Source organism: Gorilla gorilla, chromosome 6 (genome assembly GCF_029281585.2).
Source record: "Gorilla gorilla gorilla isolate KB3781 chromosome 6, NHGRI_mGorGor1-v2.1_pri, whole genome shotgun sequence".
Taxonomy (NCBI): domain Eukaryota; kingdom Metazoa; phylum Chordata; class Mammalia; order Primates; family Hominidae; genus Gorilla; species Gorilla gorilla.
Genome location: NC_073230.2, coordinates 40,062,958 through 40,087,999, shown reverse-complemented (window position 1 = coordinate 40,087,999; position 25,042 = coordinate 40,062,958). Strand labels below are relative to the sequence as shown.

The window sequence follows — 25,042 nt, the reverse complement described above, 5'->3', positions numbered from 1 at the left end:
TCTGCTATTATCACTCTCTGGTAAATTCCCTCCCTCCCTCTCTGCCTTCCTCCCTTCTTGCCTTCCTTTCTTCCCTCCTTCCCTCCCTCCCTCTCTCTTTCCCTTTCTTCCTTCGTTACTTCTTAGAATTTCCATTTTTTTCCTAGAGCCTCCATTTTTCTGTTGAAATTTCCTATCTCTTCATTCATCTCACTAATATTTTTCTATACATTTTAAAATCTAATTATTATAGTTATTTTAAAGTCTGTCTTCTAATGCCAACACCTACATTATCTGGGAATTTAACTCCATTGACTGTTTTTTTCTCTCGATTGTGGATCATGTTTTCCTGCTACTTTGCATGTCTCATAGCTTTTTATTTTATGCAAGACAACTTCTGTAAAAGAATAATAAAGGTTGAACTAGATAATCATTTTTGCTTCAATTTCCCTAGAAAAGGGAACATCTTCTTTTATGTCAAGCACCTAGGAAGAGAGACTGAGAATTTGGATCCCACATGAAGCCCTGCCAAGCAGGGCAGTAGTATAGTTTTAATTTGTTTTAGTTTACTTCCAGTTTCAAATGAACTACAGTGATCTCTTTTTTCTTTGTCTCAGTCTCCAACTTTCCAGATGCTCAACTTGGGATTCCTTTGATCTTACCACTCTTTAAACTGGGAAGGGGTTAGTTTTCAGCTTTTTAGTTAATTTTAATCCATCTCCAGATTCAGCCGTGGCAAGACCCTGGAACCTAAGCGCTGTGTGAGATTGTGATTTCACAGAGTTCTGACTTTCCCCTACTCCTCTTTATCTGCCAGATTCATGTGTGTGTATGTTTATGTGTGTCCCAGGTTGGGGGAGGGGTGGCTGTCACAAAAAATATTCATTTTTGTGTTTGTAGCTTTTTCAGATTCTTGTTTATATTGTTAGAAGTTGTTTGGTTCCAGCAAAGACACTGCCTGTGGCAGATCCTTACATAAATTACGCAGTTGTTCTCAGGTGTGAAGGTAGAGCCAACAACTGTTTTATTATTTTCACCTGGGCTATGTCTAGTTCCACTGTAAATCTTGTACTAAAAAGGCAGTACAAGAAAAGTGCATTTTTCTCTACTGTTTTTTCTCCAGCTTTTTATTTTGAACAAATTGAAACTTACAGAAATGCTCTAGATTCAGTTTCATTTACCAGTTTTAATATTTTGACACATTTGCTGTCTCTCTTATACAAACACCGACACAGACATTTTTCTAACCCGTTTGAAAATGAGCTACAGATATGATGAGATCTCACCCCTAAATACTTCAGTATATATTGCCTAAAAGCAAGACATTCTCCTACATAATCACAATACTGTTATCATACTTGAGAAATTTCACACTAATAATTATATAATAATATCTTAATACAGCCCATATTCTTATTTACATAGTTTAGTCCTATAAATTCTTTGATGCTTTTGTTTTGGATCCAGAATCTGATTAAGGATCGTACATTGCATTTAGTTGTCATTTTATTTAGAAAAGTTTATCTCTAAACTTTTCTATCTCAGTCTCTTTTTTTTCATGGCATTAACATTTTTGAGGAGTCTGAACTAATTATTTTGTAGAGGTCTGACATTTTGGACTTGCCTGATCGTGTCTTCATTAATAGATTCGGATTAGACCATTTTATTTTATTTTATTTTGAGGTAGGGTCTCACTCTGTTGCTCAGGCTGGAATGCAGTGGCACAGTTTTGGCTCACTGTAGCCTCTCTCTCCCTGGTTCAAGTGATTCTTGTGCCTCAGCCTCCCGAGTAGCTGGGATTACAGGCATGTGCCACCACACCCAGCTAATTTTTATACTTTCATTAGAGACAGGGTTTCACCATGTTGGCCAGGCTGGTCTTGAACTCCTGGCCTCAAATAATCTGCCTGCCTCGGCCTCCCAAAGTGTTGGGATTACAGGCGTAAGCCATTATGTCCAGCCAGATTGGACATTTTAATGAAGAATATGGCACATATGATGTTGTGTCCTTTTCTTTGCATTACATCTGGAGGCACATAAAACCAATTTGTCCCATAATCGAATTTACTAAGTTAAATCACACAGTTAAGGTGGTGTTGTCATATTTCTCTATTATAAAAATGCCCTTTTTCCTTTTAATAAGTGAAATGTGGGATGATACTTTGAGACACCAATACCCTCTTCCCCTATAACATTTACCAACTGATTATGCATCCATTGATGATACTTGCCTGAATTAGTTATTACATTAGCCATTGCAAATGGTAATTTTCTAATTCTGCCATTTCATCTACATTTAATGGTGTTCTGTAAAGACAAATCCCCTGTCCCACCATTTTCTTTTACTATATATGCATAGGTTTTTTTTAATTTTTTTAATTAAAAATGTTTTATAATCTGTTGCAAATCTTTTTGATGTTCTCATTGTCACACATTTGGCCAGTAGTACTCTCCCCACATTTTAATTATATATAATTTTCATACATTAAGATTTGCATATTTTAACTGTTCAGTGGATCTTTACATATGTATACAGTCTTGTATCCAGGAACTAGATCAATGTATAGACTATTTCCAGCCCCCAAGCAGGCTCACCTCTGTTCCTGTCCAATCTGTATCCTTCTCCATCCTTCAAAAGAGGTAGCCCCTCTTCTATCTCTATCACTATTGATTAGTTTTGCCTATTTGGTGGTTTCATATAGTGGAATCATATTTTCTTATGTCTGATGTCTTTCTGTCAACATATGTCTGTGATATATATCCACATTGTTTTCCAAAGTGCTTGTACCAGTTTTCACTCCCATTGGCAATGTATGAGAATTCCAGTTTCTTCTATCAGTACATCCTTGTCAGTGCTTGGCATTGGCAGTCCTCTTAATTATAGTCATTCTGATGAGTGAAATGGTACCTTATTATGGGTTTAGTTTGCATTTTCCTGATGAGTGATGATATTGAGTACCTCTTAATATGGCTTATCTGATTTAGATATTCTCTTTTCTTTAATACCTATCTGAGTCTTCACCCATTAACAAATATTTGGGTTATTTTATTCATATATGGGAACTCTTTGTCAATTCCATGGAGTCGTTTGTAGAATACATGTTCTACAAGTATCTTCTCACCACTTATGACCTGCCTTTTCATCTTTTTGGATTTTGTGATTTTATCTTTTTGTACACAGATCTTTTTGAGGTTTTTTGATGAAGTTCTTAATTTTCATGAAGTTCCATTTAGCAATCTCTTATGTTTAGTCTTTTTTGTGTCTGATTAAAAAGTCTTTGCCTACTGTAGGTCATAAAGATTTTCCCGTATTTTCTTTTAGAAGCTTGAAGAAAATATAAGGGAAAATCTTGGTGTAGCTTTCACATTTTGGTTTATAATTTGTCTAGAATCTTGTATACAGTATGAAATAAGTTCCATATTTCTTCCTCCCCTACCCCACCCCAAATAGGATGTCCAGTTAACCTAGTACCATTTGCTAAAAGAAAATTCTTTCCCCGCTGATTTGTAGTGGGCCTTGTGTCATAAATAAAGTGACTATATATTTTTGGATTTATTTCTACACTCTCCATTATGTTCTATTTGTCCGTTTATCTTCAAGCCAGTACCACACTGCCTTAAATATTTTAGTTTATAAGTTCGATATCTGATAATGAAGATCTCTAACCTTGTTTTTCGTCAATATTGCCATAGCTGTTCCAGGTCCTTTGTGTTTCCATATAAATTTTAGAATCAGCTTGTCACTACTCCCCTCTCTTTCAACACATACACAACCTGCTGGTTGTGTATTAGATCTCTAGGTTAATTTAGAATGGACATTCCTGAATATACTAAATCTTCCAATCCATAAACATAGATTTATATTCTTGTCCTTTAATTTCTCTTAGCAATGTTTTATGTTTTGCACATATTTTATTAATCTCTAGATATTTTATGATTTTGGCACTATTTTCTGCCCTTTTGATATATCTCAATGTGTTCAAACACTTCCTTTCAAACACAAAAAGGTTCCAGAAACAAATTATTCTGTAATACACACAAAATAGTTTCAGAGTTACTACACTAATGTCATTACCAATAACAATCCTACAAAGTATGGTTCAGTATTTCTCTACATATTTTTCTCCTAAGAGTGTATTCTACTAAGGAGGTATAGTCAGAATATAAAAGTTAAACAATTTAGAAGCAACCTGAATTGTTTTTATTTCTCCATGTTGTATTATCATTTTGATAGTGCAATTTGAATCATTTGTTTCTGTTTCTATTTATATTGCCTTTATATCTTGGCTAATGCTTTCATTTTGTAGTCAGAATTTTGGTTATGTTGATAACCTTGAGCAGTGTAGTTTATAACCACATGATAAAGGTGGTGGAGTTGATACTGATAACATCTTGCCAGATATATTTTCTATTTTAGATGAATAAGCAATGGTCAAGTTCGAGTCATTGCAACAATGGATGGAAACATGGAGGTGTACTCACCACTTTTTCAACAAAGTTGACTGCTTTCACAGAGGTTTTTTGTAAATTTAGGATAGGATATACTGATATCTTAGATTTTCAGAGACAAAAAGATCAATGTTTTCTGTCATACAACCAGCTGAAATTCTTTATAAAGATAGTAAAGTTTAAAATAGCGTTTACGTATCACTGACACATTAAACCCTGTGTGAGCCAAAATTATATTATAAGTTCAGATTGAAATATGTAACTGGTTGATTGAGCAGCTTATCAGTACAGGCTGTGCATCTGTAATCTGAAAATCTGAAGTCTGAAATACTTGAAAAGTCCAAAACTTTTTGAACGCCAACATGACTCTCAAAGGAAATTCTCACTGGAGCATTTCAGATTTTGGTTTTTTGGACTAGAGATGCTCAGTTAGTAAGTAAAATGCAAATATTCCAAAATTTGAAAAACTCCGAAATCTAAAACACTTCTAGTCCCAGCGTTTTGGATGAGAAATACTCAACCTGTGTATGGTACAAAAATAGACCAAAACTCCAAGAAAGCAACCAGGCTTACCTGTTATCAAGATACAGTGCCCTGAGATGCACAAAGCCTACTCCAAACTAAGGGTCTTCCTAAATAATGGGACTGCCCTAAGTAGCATCAAACAGGAGATATTCAAGCCATGTCTCTTAAACCTAGCATTTTTATGGTTACTATGTGGACAGCAGGATTCTTAACACCTATAACATTCTCTGAAGAGAGGTAGCATAACCTTCATGGTGCCAGCAGTCTTTTAAGGAAGCACTCATAAATATAGTGTTTAAAGCATTATTATAGTTAATATTAAGCAATATGGAGCAATAGTATAATCAATATAGAAAAGCAGCAGTCAGAGGTGGGTAATTTGTTTTAAACCTAAACATTATATTAACAAGTTAGGATTGATCCAGCAAATAGCAACTCTAGTAAAAACTCTTGGAATAAATCTTAAACATGATCTGTTTGATACTAATATTAACCACAATTTATAACTCACTAGTCAGTTGTTCTATTTATTTTGAAGTTATGAAGATAAATCAATTAGATCATGCTGTATTTCCAATATTATAAGTTAATAGTTTGAAAATAGAGATTGGAAAATTAAGCTATTTTTGAGATTCCTTAGTTATTGATTCTTGAGTGAATGATTAAAAATTATTAAGCAGAAAAGAAAAGCCTCTTGTTAATATCTACACAGTATTATGTTGCAATATAATCAGTGTTATGAAATGTGTGATAAAAATTATATACTAGATGTTAGCAGTTTGAAACATGAGATTTTTATTGAATTTATTTTCACAATAAATGGATTTCTTGTACTTAGAGACAACACACATTTGTATAACCCTTTTTTGAAGCAGTTCACATGTATATTTCCTTTAATTCTCAAATTTCAAAATAATGCCTTTAAAAAGCATTGGCATTTTAAACTGTCACACTATTTTTATTTTACATTTAAAATTAGAGATAAAGAAAAAATATTTATTTGTTGAAACGTAAGGCATGACTAAACCAAATCTCTTCACTATTTTCAGATTATATGAGATTATCTGGAATGGCAATTATGTTTGTACCAGATCTAGTAAAACACATTGTGTTATTGGAGAAACAATAGAAAGCACTTTCATGGACATTTGAATTCATGTACTCAGAATTTTGGAGGGAGAAGACCTTGCCCTTCATTACGGTCCTGTAATTGGGTTTTCTTGTCCCTACTTTCAGAGGATGTAATTCAGTTTTGTTGAACTGAGTGACTATAGCTATTAAATGCAACGAATTTCGGAGGAATGATAACGTCATTGAATGTGGGTAACAAATGTGGGGGAACCGTCTGTATGAAGAAAATTCTCAAATTGTACATTGCATAGTTTGAATACTTGCTTGTTTGAATACTTGTTTTTGTACAGAGACTGATGACTTTGCAAATTTTGATCATACAGGCATACTTCAGAGATATTGTAAAGTGAATATCATAATAAATCAAGTCATAACAAATTTTTTGGTTTTCCAGTGCATATCAAAGTTATGTTTACACTGTACTATAGTCTATTAAGTGTCAAATAGCATTATGTCTAAAAAACAATGTACATACCTTAATTTAAAAATAAGTTGCTAATCCCAGCATTTTGGGAGGCTGAGGCAGGCGGATCGCCTGAGGTCAGGAGTTTGAGACCAGCCTGGTCAACATGGTGAAACGCTTTCTCTATTAAAAATACAAAAAAAAAAAAATTAGCCAAGTGTGGTGGCGGGTGCCTATAGTCCTAGCTACTTGGGAGGCTGAGGCAGGAGAATTGCTTGAACCCAGGAGGCAGAGGCTGCAGTGAGCTGAAATTGCACAGCTGCACTCCAGCCTGGGCGGCAGAATGAAACTCCGTCTCAAAATAAACAAACAAACAAACTGCCAATGATCATCTGAACCTTCAGCAAGTTGTTCAGATGGAGGGTCTTGCCTTGATGTTGACAACTGCTGACGGGGGTTGCTGAAGATTGGGATAGCTGTGGCAATTTCTTAAGGTAATGATGAAATTTGCTGCATCGATTGATTTTTTCTTTCACGAAAGATTCACCTGTAGCATGTGATGCTGTTTGATAGCATTTTACCCACAGTAGAGCTTTCAAAATTGGAGTCAGTCCTCTCAAACCCTGCCACTGCTTTAGCAACTAAGTTTATGTCATATTCTAAATCCTTTGTTGTCATTTCAACAATGTTTACAGTATCTTTACCAGTAGTAGATCCCATTTCAAGAAACCACTCCCTTTGCTCATTTAAGAAGCAACTCCTTATCCTTTAAGTTTTATCATGAGATTACAGCAGTTCAGTCACATCTTCATTCTCCATTTCTAGTTATCTTGCCATTTCCATCACATCTGCAGTTACTTCCTCCACGGAAGTCTTGAGCCCATCTAAGTCTCCCATGAGGGTTGAAATAAACTTCTTCCAAAGTCCTATTAATGATGACATTTTGACCTCCTCTCATGAATCAGAATGATTTTAATGGTATCTGAAATAGTTAATCCATTCCAGAAGATTTAAATTTCATTTGTCCAGACTCATCAGAGGAATCACTGTGGCAGCTAGAGCCTTATGAAAGATATCTCTTAAATAATAAGACTTGAAAGTTGAAATGACTCCTTGCTTCATGGGCTGCAGAATAGATGCTGTGTTAGCAGGCATGAAGGCAACATTAATCACCTCATCCATCTCCACCCGAGCACTTTTGTAACCAAGTGCACTGTCAATGAGCAATAATATTTTGAAATGAATCTTTTTTTATGAGCAGTAGGTCTCAAGAATGGGCTTAAAATATCCAGTCAATCATGCTAAAACAGATGTGCTCTTACCTAGGCTTTGTTGCTCCATTTGTAGATCATGTACAGAGTAGATTTAGTGTAATTCTTAAGGGTCCTAGGATTTTTAGGATGGTCAATGAATATTGGCTTCAAGTTAGTCACTGGTTGCATTAGGTCCTAACAAGAGAGTCATCCTGTCCTTTGATGTTTTGAAGCCAGCCATTGACTTCTCTCTAACTGGGAAAGTCCTAGATGACATCTTCTTCCCATAGAAGGCTTTTTCATCTGCACTGAAAATCTGTTCTTTAGTGCAGCCACCTGCCTCAGTTATGTTAGCTAGATCTTCTGGATAACTTGCAACTTCTACATCAGCATTGCTGTTTTACCTTGTACTTTTATCTTACGGAGATGGCTTCTTTCCTTAAACCTCATGAACCAACCTTTGCTAGTTCAAACTTTTCTGCAACTTCCTTACCTCTCTCAGCCTTCGTAGAATTGAAGAGAGTTAGGATTTTGTTCTGGATTAGGCTTTGACTTAAGGAAATGTGGCTGGTTTGATCTTCCATCCAGAATATTAAAACTGTCTGCATATCAGCAATAGGGTTGTTTCACTTTTAATTTCCTTCAATAATTTTTCTTTTGCATTTCTGACTGTTAGGCATAAGAGGCCTAGCTTTTGGCCTCTCTCAGCTTTTGACATGCCTTCTTCACTAAGTTTAATCATTTCTAGCCTTTGACTTAAAGTGAGAGATGAACAACTCTTTCTATTAGTTGAACACTTAGAGGCCCTTGTAAGCTTATTAATTTTCCTAATTTTAATATTGTTGTGTCTCAGGGAATTTGGAGGCCTGATGGTAGGGAGAGAGATGGGAGAGTGGCTGATCGGTGGAGCAGTTAGAACACACACATTTATCCATTAAGTTTGCCATCTTATTGGGCATGGTTCAAGGCACCTAAAGCAATTACAATACTAATATCAGAGATTACTGATCACAGATCACCATAGCAGATATAGTAATAATGAAAAAGGTTGAAATAGGCCAGGCACAGTGGCTCACGCTTGTAATCCTGGCACTTTGAGAGGCTGAGGTGGGCGGATCACGAGGTCAGGAGATCGAGACCATCCTGGCTAACACAGTGAAACCCTGTCTCTACTAAAAAAATATACAAAAAAAAAAAAAAATTAGCCGGGCGTGGGGCAGGCACCTGTAGTCCCAGCTACTCAGGAGGCTGAGGCAGGAGAATGGCGTGAACCTGGGAGGCGGAGCTTGCAGTGAGCCGAGATCGTGCCACTGCACTCCAGCCTGGGTGACAGAGCGAGACTCTGTCTCAAAAAGAAAAAGAAAAGAAAAGGTTGAAATATCATGAAAATTACCAAAACGTGACACAGAGACATGAAGTGACCACATGCTATTGGAAAAATGGCACTGATAGACTTGCTTGATGCAGGGTTGCCACAAACCTTCAGTTTGTGACAGACCTTATCTGTGAAGCATAGTAAAGGGCAATGAAACATGGTTTGCCCATGTATCTTACTGTCAATCCTACTGAACTCTCCAGTTAATCTAATAAACTAACAGCTTTTAAAAATTGCATTCTGGTAACAACAGTATACATTATCAACAGACATTCAGTAATATTCAGTAACAAGAGTATCCATCAGATCTTTTCAGCATTCCCTTGTATGAGTAGTTCATTCATAAATAGATATGTATGTCAGTTTCATAGGGGATGGTGGGCTCAGTAGAAAAGAGGAGTAAATTGACTCAGTCTTTCCATAGCAGTACTAGAAATATTCAGTAGTCTGAGGTAGAGCTAAAGTATAGGAAACACTTATTTCTGACATGGTCTTTGTCATTCTGTGGAGTCTTTTAGGTACCCCTGCTTGCACTGAAAGACATAATTTATTTTAGTGTGACTTAATAATATCAGATTGCTTGCATTTAATTCTATGCGGTTTTCTGTTGATGGAAGGATGAACTTACTAATGTATTTAGTATATATACAGAAAAATGACATTATTACAACTGCGATAGTACATTGCTTAATTATGTCCAAAGTGAGCTTTTCAGAAAGGTTTATACTTCACAATTTTAGGACTTTCGTTACTTAATTTGATTCCGCCACCTACTTTTAAATATTTTGCAACCCAGGGTAGCTTAGGCAAAGAAGTAAAACCAAAAATGGAATATTCCTTTGTAGCAGCACTGTGAATGAAAATACTAAAATTGATGACTACAAGAATTCTCAAGTGCTGGTTATGGATAGTTTTGCTGAAATTCATGGGAAAGAAGACAAACAATAGATAAATAATCAACTCAAAATATTCTGAAATTTGACAGAACTTTTTTTGCTGGTACTTTCCTCCCTTTCCTTTGAAGATGTAGTTGCATCTTTTTTGGTATTTTCTTGTTGACAATTCATAATATTAATGCTTTACATGATCTTAAGCCACATGTGTCTCTGTCAGTAATATTTCTTACATGCTAGTTTTGCTGTTTATGGGATAAAGTCCAGTAGTTTGTTTTACAACATACCATTTAAATTATTTGTTAAAAATAATTTTATTTATAAATAGCAATTTTTACTTGGAATGTCTGTCTTAGTAAATTTAGCAAGTATACTATACTACGAATTTTTTTTTCCAGTGTACCTGTGTAATGTGGACACCACCTCTCCGCGAAAGCTTCTCATATCCATTTCTTGTTCTTCAAATGTTGCTTGTGACTCATATTCTCAGGTAACTTTGACTTAACCTTATTTCTTTTGGCATTAAATAATTTAAACTAGAATTTCTTAAGCTTCCATAATAAAGTCAACATAATAAAATAATTTACCAGTATGATGCCATTATTAGTAAAAATATTTTAAGAGTATAACTTAAAAATAGTACCAAAAACATTTCCTCCATCAGCCTTCTGTTCCTCTTCCTTTTTCTTGGTGGTCCACAGTGACTGCTTGAGAAGGAACAAATGGCTTTCACTTCTGTCATTTCCACTTTCTCAAGTCTTCTTCTGTTACCACTATAACTTCCTGAAAATGAGTAGAAAGAAGGTGAAGGCTGGTTATGCTATAGTGTATCCTGTAAGATACAATCCTTTGGGGCAAAAGATAATTCACAGAATTCACACTTCTCTCCCTTTCTGCTGACAAATATTGAATATAGCTGCCTTGCTCCAGAGGGTAAAAATGAAACAAAATGGGGGCTATGGAAAAATGGAACAAAGCATGATAAAAATCTGAAGATGACTCAGACTGATAACTCTTTTCAGTGATCCTCCGAATTTGGAAGAACTTTGATGAAGTCTGTTATGCCAAACCCTTTGGGCAATCTATTTCCCTCTGATTGTTACAGCAAGTATAGAACCGTCACATGGCTTTTAGTCTCCTATGTAGTAGTGTCTTTAGACAGACCCTTCATAGAACATGGGATGGGTAATGTTTTTGCATTAGCTTTTTAAAGTCTGTGTAGCTCCAGCTTTATTGCTGTCCCCTAAACTCTTTTACAGGATTTAAAGCTTCTTTAGCAACCTTCAAATAAGGTGAACCTCTATGAATTCGTAACCTTTAGCTCTGCCCTGTTGGTTCTGAGGCACCTTGAGCAACGGTCCCTTCTCAAACATCTCTGTAAGAAGTGTTGTGCTGTAGGAGTCTTTGATTCACCACTATAGGTGCTGTTTTTCCACATTCACATTCTTGACCATGGCTTTTTTCTCCGGTATAGTGCAGACAGCAGACTGCCCATCAGTCTCTAGTTCCTTCCTGCTTTTCTACCTCTGCTCCTGTCTTAAATCCAGCGAAGGCAAACCTTTGATTCTTCTTTCACTCACTGATCCGATCTGTCCCTAAGTGGGCATGGGGATGCTGCTCCGGGGACTGAGTGCTGCTTCCTTTAGTCCATCTGTACCATAGAAGGTAGTGTTAGTTTCCTGTTGCTGTGTACCAGTCACCACAAACTGGGATCTACTACCTTGAAGTTTTCTAGCTCCTTAGTTTTAAAATCAAGGTATTGGAGGTGCTACACTCTTCCTGAAGGCACAGAGTGGGAGGGGAGAGAATCAATTTTCTTGCCTTTTCTAGCTTCTAGAGGCTGCCTGCATTTCTTGGGAGACTGCCTGCATTTCTTGGCTTGTGGCTCCTTCATCTTCAAAACCAGCAATGCTGGATTGGGTCCTTCTTTGTCAGTTCACTCCAACTTTCTCTTCAGCCTCTCTTCCACTTTTATGTATCCTGTGGTGGTACATAAAAGTGACATGACATGTTCACAGGTTCCAGGGATTAGGACACATGTTTTTGGAGGCCATTATTCTGCCTACCAGCATGGGGCCTTTCCAGTTGCTGTTTCCTGCCTTCAAGGGCTGCCTTCTATTGGGTCCTTCTCTGTTTTTGGCTCCAGGTGCTTCTGTGGCAAGCTTTTTATGTCTTCTTTAGCCTCTTATCATTGTCATTTTCAGCCTTACCCACCTCTTCATACCTGTCTTTACTTTTTGCTGAAAAGTTTTAGAGAACTTTCTTTTCTTTAGAGCCTTTTTCATTGTCTCTGTTCATATTCTAGTTGACATTTCCTTTCTCATATTCCTGGCCATCTGAAGCTGAATCAGCTGTTGCTTTCACCACTCCTGGTTCAGATCCATCTCGTCTTGATCTTCCTCGCCATCTTCATCGGCAGCTTATCAGTTCTGATTGCGATGGCTTTCCTGGTTATGTCCCTTAGTTGTCATGGCTCCCTGCTTGCCTGCTGTGGCTATGGCTGGTTGCTTGGAAGTGTGGGCTTTCATTTTGCTTTCTTGGACACTGCAGTCTTTTTTGGAGGGAAAACCTGCTAAACTTCCTTTCTTGAAGCTTTGGCAGACATCTTGTCTTTTTTCTGAAGGGTAGTAACCTTCTCTCTATTGGCCATCTTCATCTTCTGATATTTCATCCTTATTACTGCCATTGTCTCCTTTGGAAGAGCAGCCATTTCCTTTAGTTCTTGAGTTCTACCTGTAGTTGACATATTATGACATTAGAGGGAGGTGGTGGGTGGTGATGGCTTGGGGGAGCCAAGAAGAAGCTGAGCAGTGTTGATGCAGGCTGCAGTGCTGAGGATACTGTTATAAAACCGGAAAAGAGACTATTCCTTAATGCTAGGAATCATTTATAAATAAGGTTAGTGGTATATTTTAACAAATTGGTTTTGTCCAGTTTTGAATTTTAAGCATTTTTAGAAATTCAGTTTATATAGTCACCTAATACTAGCACAGCTTAGCTTTTTCTTGATTGTTCTTAGCTTTTTTTTATTATTCTTGGCAATATTTATGTTTCTGTTTCTGTTTTCTTGGGTCAGAGCTATTTTGATCACCAATTGGATTTTCTTTGTTTTCTGTTCATTCCTATCTCCCCATAGTGCATTCTTTACCCAACTGCCAGATTGGTATTAAATTCTGCTCAGAAATCTTAATGTCTCTTGTTACCCATAAAATGAAAATCATATTTAGTATTCAAAAGCAGTAGAGAAATGCTTTATTTTAGATAGTGGCTTTCAAACTTTTGGACTATGATCTATGAGAAATAAGTTTTACACTGCGGCTTAGTATACACATACATGTATGCACACAACTGAAACAAAAGTTTCACAGAATAGAACCCCTCGTAAGTAGCATATAGTCATATATATTCTGTTTCACTCTGCTGATCTCCATTTTTAAATGCTGAATTTTATTCCATAAGTTGATTTCATAACTCATTAAAAGGTTATCTGGAGTTTAAAAGTACTTTTGTTGGATTAAAATAGCAGAGAGGGATGTCCTTTGGAGAAGGGATACTTGGGGAAGTGAAGAAAGGCATGTCATAATGGTGCTCTATGCTCCAGGTAGGTTTATCTAACCAGGATGTCTTTACTGTATCCGAGCTGCCTACACTTCATCACCTCAGTATATCAACATGCACACTCCACTTCTGTGAAGATGGACATGTGTGGGAGCTTTGCGTTGGCTCGCAGATTTAGAGGATAAAATCATCTTACCCTCCTAAAAATCTCCTAAATTACAAGTCAGTACCAAAATGAGATCTCTAAAGATTGCTTCAGAGTGGCCCCCATATCTTTTCCTCCACTTAACTTTTCTGTGTTATCCTACCTGTGCCAGACTCAACTTTTTAATCTCACATGCTTATAAAATCTCAGCCGCTTAGCTCTTATTCTGCATTCTTGCAGTAGTTGTCTGCATAATACTTAGCACTTAGAATATGCTGCTATCATCTTTTCATAGGCATCTTCTGCCTTTCTAACTAATGAATCTGTTGAATCAGTATTTTTAAATATTCAGTCTTGGATTCACCCAAATATAATTTGAAAAAAATGTTCATGGATATACTGACCCAGCCACCCTCCTTCTCTCTGTGTTATTGTTAGCAATAATGGGTATTTACCTTTCAAAGAAAATTGTTGTAATTGAGTATCAGGAGGTATAATTTCTAACCCATTGGTTCATTTTATGTTTAGGTTGTGTTATAACCAGATCATATATATTTCGAGATTCTAATTTGCAGCAGTTTGGAGCCATGCTAGACTATTTCGTGTTTAAACTTACTAACACTTATTTTATCTTTTCAAGGGCTACAAAACTTTATAGAGGAAGTTTGATTGCACTCTGCATTTCCAATGTATTTTTCATGCTTCCTTGGCAGTTTGCTCAGTTTGTACTTCTTACTCAGGTGAGGTGATTATATTTTAAGCTGTTTTAAGCTTAGCATGTTTGACTGTGAACTTATTTGCATAAAATTATAACTGAGATGTTCTATAATTCTAAGTCCTAAAACATTTTCTAGGAAAAATGTTTTTCTAAAGCATTTTCTAGGAAAAATGATTTTCTAAAGCATTTTCTAGGAAAAATGTTTTTCTAAAGCATTTTCTAGGAAAAATGTTTTTCTAAAGCATTTTCTAGGAAAAATGTTTTTCTAAAGCATTTTCTAGGAAAAATGTTTTTCTAAAGCATTTTCTAGGAAAAATGTTTTTCTAAAGCATTTTCTAGGAAAAATGTTTTTCTAAAGCATTTTCTAGGAAAAATGTTTTTCTAAAGCATTTTCTAGGAAAAATGTTTTTCTAAAGCATTTTCTAGGAAAAATGTTTTTCTAAAGCATTTTCTAGGAAAAATGTTTTTCTAAAGCATTTTCTAGGAAAAATGTTTTTCTAAAGCATTTTCTAGGAAAAATGTTTTTCTAAAGCATTTTCTAGGAAAAATGTTTTTCTAAAGCATTTTCTAGGAAAAATGTTTTTCTAAAGCATTTTCTAGGAAAAATGTTTTTCTAAAGCATTTTCTAGGAAAAATGTTTTTCTAAAGCATTTTCTAGGAAAAATGTTTTTCTTTTTTTTTTTTTTTTTTTTTTTTTTTGAGATGGAGTCTGGCTCTGTCGCCCAGGCTGGAGTGCAGTGGCGCAATCTCGGCTCACTGCAAGCTCCGCCTCCCGGGTTCACGCCATTCTCCTGCCTCAGCCTCCCAAGTAGCTGGGACTACAGGCGCCCGCCACTACACCCGGCTAATTTTTTTGTATTTTTAGTAGAGACGGGGTTTCACCGTGTTAGCCAGGATGGTCTCGATCTCCTGACCTCGTGATCCGCCCGCCTCGGCCTCCCAAAGTGCTGGGATTACAGGCGTGAGCCACCGCGCCCGGCGGGAAAAATGTTTTTCTAAAGCATTTTCTAGGAAAAATGTTTTTCTAAAGCGTTTTCTAGGAAAAATGTTTTTCTGAAACAGGAACAGGAAAAATGTTTTTCTAAAACATTTTTTAGGAATGTTGAACAAAAGAAAGTTCAGGGTAGAGAAATATGTAGGATTATTTATAAATGATTGTTAATTATTTACTTCCTAACATAATGCATTTATTGAACTCAAATTTATAAGAATGCTTATCTTTGTTATTCAGTATTGTTAATGTCCTTAAAAGAGGACTAGTGCTATAACTTTAAGTATTTCTCTTAAGTTAACAATAGTATTTCTCTTACGTAAAATGTTTCTTTTATGAATAGTTGTGTACATTCTTGCATGTAGAATACAGACACATAGGATTACAGGATAAATAGCTAACCAGTTCATCTCTTATAAAATTCTCTCTACCAGTCTGGAAATTTATCTATTGCCTTTCCATGTACTCATGCCCACTGTAAATGGAGACAGTTTGTTGAGAGAGGGTTACATACTCTCAAAAAAAAAAAATGAGTTACATACTCATTTTTTTCCCTGCCTATGTTTTTTATTGTACTGGTATATTTGTATAAAGCAGTTGAAGAGTTGCTTTTTTTTTTTTTTTTTTTTTCCTGAGTTGGAGTCTTGCTCTGTTGCCCAGGCTTAAGTGCAGTGGTGCAGTCTCGGCTCACTGCAACCCCCACCTCTCGGGTTCAAGCGATTCTCCTGCCTCCGCCTCCCAAGTGGCTGGGACTACAGACGCGTGCCATCATGCCTGGCTAATTATTTGTATTTTTAGTAGAGAAGGGGTTTCACCTTGTTAGCTAGGATGGTCTTGATCTCCTGATCTCGTGATCTGCCTGCTTCAGCCTCCCAAAGTGCTGGGATTACAGGCGTGAGCCACCGCGCTTGGCCGCTTTTTAATATTTTTTAGAACGTCTTGCTTGAGAAATGAAGTTAGACTTGGATTTGAGTCCTAATTCTATTCAGTAGCCTCTTAAGTTGGATAAAGTGGTTAACTTTTCTTAGTTTAGGTTTTCTCATTTCTGAAATAGAGATAATAAAAGAACCTACTTTATTGGGTTGCGGATAGGACCAGATGAAGTACTGTATATGATTCTTAACACAATACCTGGCACTTAGTAGGTGTCAGTAAGGTTAGTTGGTTTTATCATTATTTTTTAAAATAGGCTCTATTTGTACTTACTTTTTACTTTGATCTTGTCTTGTAGACTCCTTTGTCTAACTTAGTTTGATGACATTTTCAATCAGTTTCTGGTTTAAAATTGTCTCTGAGATTCTCTCTTGAAAATTCTACCCTGTAAATGTACTGTGTGTTGCTTAGCCATTGGGGTGAAAAGGGAGCATTCTCATTGCTTCCTGATAGTGGAGACTGCCTGCTTTTTTGTGGAGGTGAGGGTCAGGGGAGGTATTTTGTCTCCCTGTGGGGCTTACATTGAATAATAACACACACTTCCCCACAGTTGTTATGTCATATCAGGCACCCTAAGAAATGCAGTGTTCTCCATGGGTAACTCTGAATAAAGGGAAACTTAGTTGTTTTTCTCACTAATGAAAAAATTTGTTGTAGATTGCTTTAGAGATAAAAAAACTTGAAGAATGAAACAAGTTATAGTTTAAGTATTCAGCTATTTTGCAGTCTGTTTATGCTATGCTTTTGTAGTAGGACAGGAAGAATTTAATTTGAATTGCTTTCTCTATGAGGAAGGGTGTAGAGGCATTGTCTGACATATTACCTCCATGTAAGAGATACTGTATCATCATTTAATCAATTCATCTAAATAATTCCAGTACTCTTAGAATTATTGATATGTAACATATAATTTTCTTCCAAATGGAAAAGAAAGTTAAAAATACCTTTGCAGCGAAAGTACTCTTAATTTGAAATTGATAAATTTGATTATAACTAACTCTTGAATATTTGTATTAATGAAAGAACGCTAATGGATATACTTGTAAAGAGTGACTAGCAAGCAGAAATTAACGTATTTTTATGCACGCATGCATTGCATAATTATTTTTCAGTTAAATGTACCTTCCCCAATTATGTATTAGTTGTCATGTTATAATTACATTTTCATCTTTTTTGATTGGACAAGACACTTTTTAATTGTACGTGTTGACAGTAGGGTTGACCTGAAATTAAAATGAGTATTGTTTTGGACAATCAACAAAGTAGACAATTCACATGATTGAGAGAGCTGTGTGTCAGAGAGAAAAATCAACCAATATTTTCTATACTAATATATTGACTATATTTAATAATAAATTGGCAGATAAAAGGAAAACAAAAGAACTCACTCTGTGTGTAGATATAAATCAGTTGAAACAACAATAAATATATTCTTCATTCTTGTAGCTATTCATTTTATCTTTTTTACTTCTAATTTCTTTTTAAATTTCAGATTGCATCATTATTTGAAGTGTATGTTGTTGGGTACATTTATCTATGTAAATTATGGAAGATCATTTATATACACATGGTAATAATTTTTTTATTGTTCTTTTCCATTTAGTTTGCCCTTAAACTCCTGAATAATATTTGATTTGTTCATGGTTGAAACTTAGTTGTAACAATTTCATAACTAAAACAAATGTTGTTCAAACATTGTGATATAATCAACAAACCTTGTTTTGATAGACTACTCACAAAAATTTGATTTGGGTCATATTATCTGATTGAAGTTGTTCCCAACTTATGCATTATCAGTGAAAGAAATAATTTATGAAACGGAAACATGGGACTGATATATTATCCAGGAGCTGTCTGTTAAAATGAAGTAGAAGGGCCTGACATGGTGGCTTATGCCTGTAAACCCAACACTTTTGAGAGACCAAGGTGGGGTTCACTTGAGGCCAGAAGTTTGAAACCAGCCTGGGCAACAGAGCCAGACCTCATCTCTACTAAAATAAAATAAAATTAGCCTAGCATGGTGATGCATGTCTGTAGTACTAGCTATTTAGGAAGCTGATGTGGGAGGATCGCATTAGCCCGGGAGGTTGAGACTGCAGTGAGCTATGATCATGCCACTGCACTCCAGCCTGGGCAACATAGCAAGACCATGTCTCTACAAAAAAGAAAAAAAGTTCATTTACTGAGTGTCAACTATTCAGGCATGTGGAATACACCAGCATTCATATTACTACATTCTAACAGAGTGGGGGAAGGAGGGAAGACAGAAGATAAATAATAAACATAGTAAATGGGTAAATTTTGTAGGGTGTTAGAAGGTGATAAGGATTTTAGGCCAGGCATGGTGGCCTGGGGAGGCTAAGGCAAGAGGACATTTGAGCCCAGGAGTTTAAGACCAGCCTGGGTGAGACCCCATCTCTATAAAAAATTACAAAAAAAGATTTTAGAAGAAAGAAAAGGTAAGGGTAAGGCAGATCAGCAGCACCAAGATCAGGGGGTAGGAGATGGAAAAATCAAATGAGGTGGTCAGGGCAGGTCTTCTTGAAAAGCGGGAGTAGAACAAAGATTGGAAGAAGGAGAACGAGTTAGCCAAGTGTAGATATCAAAGAAACTGATACCTAGGTTGGTGGAACAGCTAGAATAAAGACCCTAAAGCCGATTGGTTGATGTTCTTGAATGGTTGTCCTTTAAAAACAAACATTTGTCTTCTCTCTCATTAGTTTTTATATTGATGTTTTCTTTTCCTGATAATTTTACAGCTGTCATAATATCCCATTTTCATTTTCTTAACAATTTATACATATAAAAGAACATTTATAATGTGCAAGGAAGTTATAAACACAGTCATAAAATAAACAACGGGGAGCCTACTCTCCAAATGGAAAATAGAACCTTATCGTTACTTTTAAGTCCTGTATGCCCTGAGCTCATCCCCTCACTGCTCCTAGAGGTAACCACTATTCTGACTTTTTGAATCGTAATCAATTTGCTTTTCTTTATAACTTTACCATATGTGGATTACTAAATAATATAAATTTTTATTATTAAATGTTCACATTCTTTGTAAGGTTTATACAAATGGCATTTTATAAGTACTATTTTTTCACTCAGATTTCTGCTACTTATATGTAACTAGAATTCAAATATTTTCACTGCTTTATATTTTCCATCATATAAATAAAGCGTAATTAATTTATTCATTTTCTTGTTGAAGGACATTTAGGTTCTCTCCTCTCTCCCCAACTTCTTATTTTAGTTATAAATAATGCTGTACATTCTTCACATGTCTCCTAGGGCACCTATGTTGAGAGTTTCTCTAGGGTGTTTACCTGGTAGTAAACTTGTTGGGTGGTAAATTATGTACATGTTCAACTTTATAAATACCAAATTGTTTTTCTAAAATGATTGGACTACTTCCAACAGCAATATATAGCAGCTTATGTTATTCTACATCCTTTTTTATTTTATTAATCTGGTTCATGTAAAATGGTATCTTGTAACCTTAATTTGCATTTTCTCTGATTCATAATGAAGCTGAGCATCTTTTGGTTTGTTTATACGCCCTTCATGTTTCCACTGTTGTAAATTCCTATTCAAATCTTTTACCAGTTTGTCTTGTTTCCAAAAGAAAATGACATCTATTTTAGTCAGTGCAGTGTAATCCATTATTTTTGTTATTTATGTTGATGCTCAAATTGTTGCACACTTGTCCAACTATTCAAGCTGACTTCTCTTTCCTTTTAACATGTCCTCATCATGCTTTGAGCACTTTTAAAAAGAAATTAATAAATGTTAAGTTTCATGAAATGCTTTACTACGTCTGTTTACATGATTCTGTGTATTTCCCCCTCTTTAATCTGTTACTGTAATGAATTAACATTAATTAATTTTCTAGCATTAAATAAACTTGCTTTTCTGGGCTAAACACAATTTTTGCATGTCGCTGGATTCAGTTTGCTGTCATTTTGATAGGATTTTTACATCCTTGTTCATGAATGTGTTAGACAGTAATTATGTATTGTTTAGATGCGGCTTATTTTTTCCCAAACTATTTAAAATAGTTTTTTATTTTATAGTATAAATCAGATTAAATGTTAAGACTTCAGAGTTGGCTGGTCACATAGACAACTATGGCTGAGGGCCTTGACTCAAAGTTTTAGTTATAAAATTATAAAATTACACAGCGTAGTTAGCAGTAAAACCTACCTTGGGTAAATGATACATACTTTATTATATGACTTACTATTTTCTATCTTCTTCCATTATCGTTTTATAAATTCCTAAATTCTTACAGTTATAAAAAGAAAAAATATATAGAATTATTTCCAAAAAATTATTTTTCCATTTTTTATTGTGGTAAAATACATGTAACTTAAAATTTACCACCTTAAGCATTTTTAATTATACAGTTCAGTGATATTAAGTACATTCACATTATTTTACAACCATCACCACCATCTATTTCCAGAACATTTTTCATCTTGCAAAACTGAAACTCTATACCCATTAAAGTCCTTATTCTTCCATCTTCCCAGCCCCTGGAAACCACCATTCTACTTTCTGTCTTTGTGATTTTGACTACTTTATGTATGTCATGTAAGTGAAATCATACAGTGTTTGTCTTTTTGTTACTGGCCTATTTCAATTTGCCTACTGTCCCCAAGTTTCTTCTATGTTGAAGCATGTCAGAATTTCCTTCCTTTTGAAGCTAAATAATAGTGCATTGTGTGTACACACACACATACACACACGCACGATTTTGCTTTTCCTTCGATCAGTCCATGGATACTTGGATTCCATTGTGTGTACACACACACACACACACACACACACTAGATTTTGCTTATCCATTCAGCCTGTCCATGGATACTTGGATTCCATTGTATGTACACACACACACACACACACACACACACACACACACGATTTTGCTTATCTATTCAGTCTGTCCACGGATACTTGGGTTACTTCGATGTTTCAGCTATAGTAAATAATGCTGCTATGAACAAATATTTTTTGAGATCTTGTTTTCAGTTATTTTGAGTATGTACCCAAAAGTGGAATTGCTGGATTGATCATATGGTAAATCTATTTTTTAAGGAACTGCCAAACTTTTCCATAGTAGCTGTATGTTGCATTCCTATAAACAGTGCTTGAGGTTCTATTTTCTCCATGTAATCACCAACATTTATTTTCTGCTCTTGTGATGGTAGCCATCCTAATAGGTATAAGGTGATACCTCACTGTGGTTTTTGTTTCTTAATTAAAAATCTTTATTTTTCAGAGAAGTTTTAGGTTTATAGCAAATTTTTTTTTTTTTTTGAGACGGATCTCGCTCTGTCACCCATGCTGGGGTGCAGTGGCACGATCTTGGCTCACTGGAACCTCTGCCTCCCGGGTTCAAGTGATTCTCCTGCCTCAGCCTTCCGAGTAGCTGGGATTAGAGGCATGTGCCACCACACTCAGCTAATTTTTGTATTTTTAATAGAGATGGGGTTTCACCATGTTGGCCAGGCTGGTCTTGAACTCCTGACCTCATGTGATCTGCCCACCTCAGCCTCCCAAAGTGCTGGGATTACAGGCATGAGCCACTGCACCCAGCCAGGTTTATAGCAAAATTAAGCAGAAAGTACAGAGTTCCCATATACCCCCTGCCCCCAACCATGCACAACCTACCCCTCTATTGACATCCCGCACCAGAGTGGTACATTTGTTACAGTTGATAAACCTACATCACACATCAGAATCACCCAAAGTCCATAGTTTACATTAGGCCTCACTTTTCTATGGGTGGTTGTTGTGTTTTGTTTTGTTTTTTGAGACAGGGTCTTGCCGTGTTGCCCAGGCTGGAGTTCAGTGGTGTAAACATGGCTCACCACAGCCTTGACCTCCTGGGCTCAAGGGATCCTTCTGCCTTGGCCTCCCAAAGTGCTAGGATTGCAGATGTGAGCCACCACAATCGGCCTGGATTTTGACAAATGTATAATGACATGTGTCAACCATGTAGTATCTTGTAGAACAGTTTCACAGCCATAAAGTTTCTCTGTGCTCCACCTATTCATCCCTCCTTCCCCCTAACCCATGGCAGCCGCTGATCTTTTTACTGTTTCCATGATTTTGCCTTTTGTATAGTGTCATGTGTTTGGAACCATACAGTATGTAGCCTTTTCATATTGGCTTCTTTCACTTAGTAAAAAGCAAATAAGTTTCCTCCAAGTCTTTTCATGGCTTGATAGCTCATTTCGATCTTGATTATTATTAACATTTTATTAACATTATATGGATGTACCACTGTTTATTTATTCACCTATTAAAGAACTTGTTGGTTAACTCCAAGTTTGGGCAATTATGAATAAAGCTGCCGTAAACATCTGTATGCAGGTTTCTACATGGATGTTTCAGTTCATTTGAGTAAATACCAAAGAAAGTGATATTTGGATGGTATGGTGAGAGTATGCTTAGTTTTTAGGAAATTGCCAAACTGTCTTCCAAAGTGGCCATACCATTTTGCATTACCACCAGCAATAAATGAGAGTTCCTGCTGCTCCACATCCTTGTCAGCATTTGGTGGTGTCATGGTGGATTTTGGCCGTTTTAATAGATGTGTAATGGTATCTCATTGTTTTAATTTGGTTCAACATCTTTTAGTATGCTTTTTTTTGCCATCTGTGTATCTTTTTTGGTGCAGTGTCTATTCAGATCTTTTGCTTATTTTTCCTTGGGTTGTTCATTTTCTTATTGTGGAGTTTTAAGAATTCTTTGTATGTTTTTGATAACAGTCCCTTATCAGATGTGTCTTTTGCAGATATTTTCTCTCAATCATTGTCCTGTCTTTCACAGAGCAGAAGTTTTTAATTTTAATGAAGTTCAGCTTATCAATCATTTATTTCATGAATTGTACCTTTTTGTTTAAGAAGTCATCATCATACCTAAGGTCATCTAGGTTTCCTCCAATGTTATCTTCTAGGAGCTTTATAGTTTTGCAATGTGCATGTAGATCTGTTGTCTGTTTTGAGTTAGTTTTCATGAAGGGTGTAAAGTCTATGTCTAGATTTATTTTTTGTATGTGGATCTGTAGTTGTTCCAGCACCGTTTGTTGAAAGGACAATTTTTGCTCCACTGTATTGCCTTTGCTCCTTTGTCATATCAGTTGACTATATATGTGAGTCTATTTCTGGGCTCTATGTTTTGTTCCCTTGATCTGTTCGTGTCTTCTTTCACAAATACCACACTGTCTTGATTACAGTAACTTTATAGTAAGTCTTGAAGTGAGGTAGTGTCAGTCCTCTGACTTTGCTGTTCAGTATTGAGTTGGCTCTATACTGGGTTGTTTATATCTCCATATGAACTTCAGAATCACTTTATTGGTAACTTGCTAGGCTCATGATTGGGATTGTGCTGAATCTATAGATCAAGTTGGGAAGAACTGGCATCTTGACAATATGGAATCTTCCTATACATGGAATAACTTCATGTATTTATAAAGTTCTTTGATTACTTTCATTGAAGTTTTGTAGTTTTGCTCAGATAGATTTTTTACATAGTTAAATTTGTATCTAAGTGCCTCATTCCAGGAATTCAGGAATGTGTTGATATTAGAAATTCTATTAATATGATTTATCACATTGAGAAGTTTGAAAAAATCCATAATAGGCTGGGCGCGGTGGCTCACGCCTGTAATCCCAGCATTTTGGGAGGCCCAGGTGGGCGGATCACGAGGTCAGGAGATTGAGACCATCCTGGCTAACACGGTGAAACCCTGTCTCTACTAGAAATACAAAAAATTAGCCGGGTGTGGTGGTGGGCACCTGTAGTCCCAGCTACTTGGGAGGCTGAGGCAGGAGAATGGTGTGAACCCGGGAGGCGGAGCTTGCAGTGAGCCAAGATCGCGCCACTGTACTCCAGCCTTGGCGACAGAGCAAGACTCTGTCTCAAAAAAAAAAAAATCCATAATATAATAATACCTTTGATACTGTAAAGGTATTTGATAAAAGTCAACATCTATTTTTGGTGTTTAAGACCATAATCAAGTAAAAATAGATGGATATTTCATTGAAATTTAAGATACCCACACCTCAAAAGAAAAACTAGTATCACATAAAATGATGAAGCCATAGAACAATTTCCTATTTCCATTAATGCCAGAAGCATGGTAAATATGCCTACTGCCTCTCTTATTACTTAACATTGTTGCAGAAATGTCAGCTAATACAGTTGACTAAAAAATAATTCAAAGGAAGATGTAAAAATATCATTGTTCGTAGTTGATATCGTTTTGAATACTTGAGAAATCCAAATAAACTACTAGAAACAATGAAATAATATTCATTGATGCATATTGAATATAATTTTTCTATATACAATCAGAAAATATGAAGATTCTTGATACAACAGCAGCAAAAATAATATGCTTTAGAATAAACTCAAGAAAATATGCAGGATCTATATAAAGAAAACCGTACTTGCTAATGCATGTAAAAGAAGATTTAAAGAAATGGAAGGAACATGTATTGCTTTGGGATCTAAAGATTCAATGTTGAACAGATATAACTATAAATAACATGTTATTGAATAAAGCAATTTTAATAAAAATTTTAGTTTTTGAAACTTAAGCTGATTCTGAAATTCACATTGAAATTGATATATATGGATCAAAAATAAAACTTCTAGAAGAAAATATGGATTATTT

At 35.8% G+C, this 25,042-nt stretch overlaps 1 protein-coding gene across 6 annotated transcripts in view; it reads left to right on the top strand.

Moving 5' to 3' along the window:
• The window catches only part of LOC109027749 (protein C-mannosyl-transferase DPY19L1-like), a 135,533-nt gene that overhangs the window by 66,186 nt on the left and 44,305 nt on the right, over positions 1–25,042 (top strand). For all 6 annotated transcript variants that reach the window (XR_010134441.1, XM_055347528.2, XM_063708097.1 and 3 more), the window contains 3 exons: positions 10,407–10,498; positions 14,352–14,451; positions 17,846–17,923. Coding sequence is in view for 5 of the 6 variants with exons in the window: in XM_055347528.2 (XP_055203503.1) it covers positions 10,407–10,498; positions 14,352–14,451; positions 17,846–17,923 (270 nt within the window). In the remaining variant the exon portion in view is untranslated. The remainder of the gene's footprint in view (positions 1–10,406; positions 10,499–14,351; positions 14,452–17,845; positions 17,924–25,042) is intronic.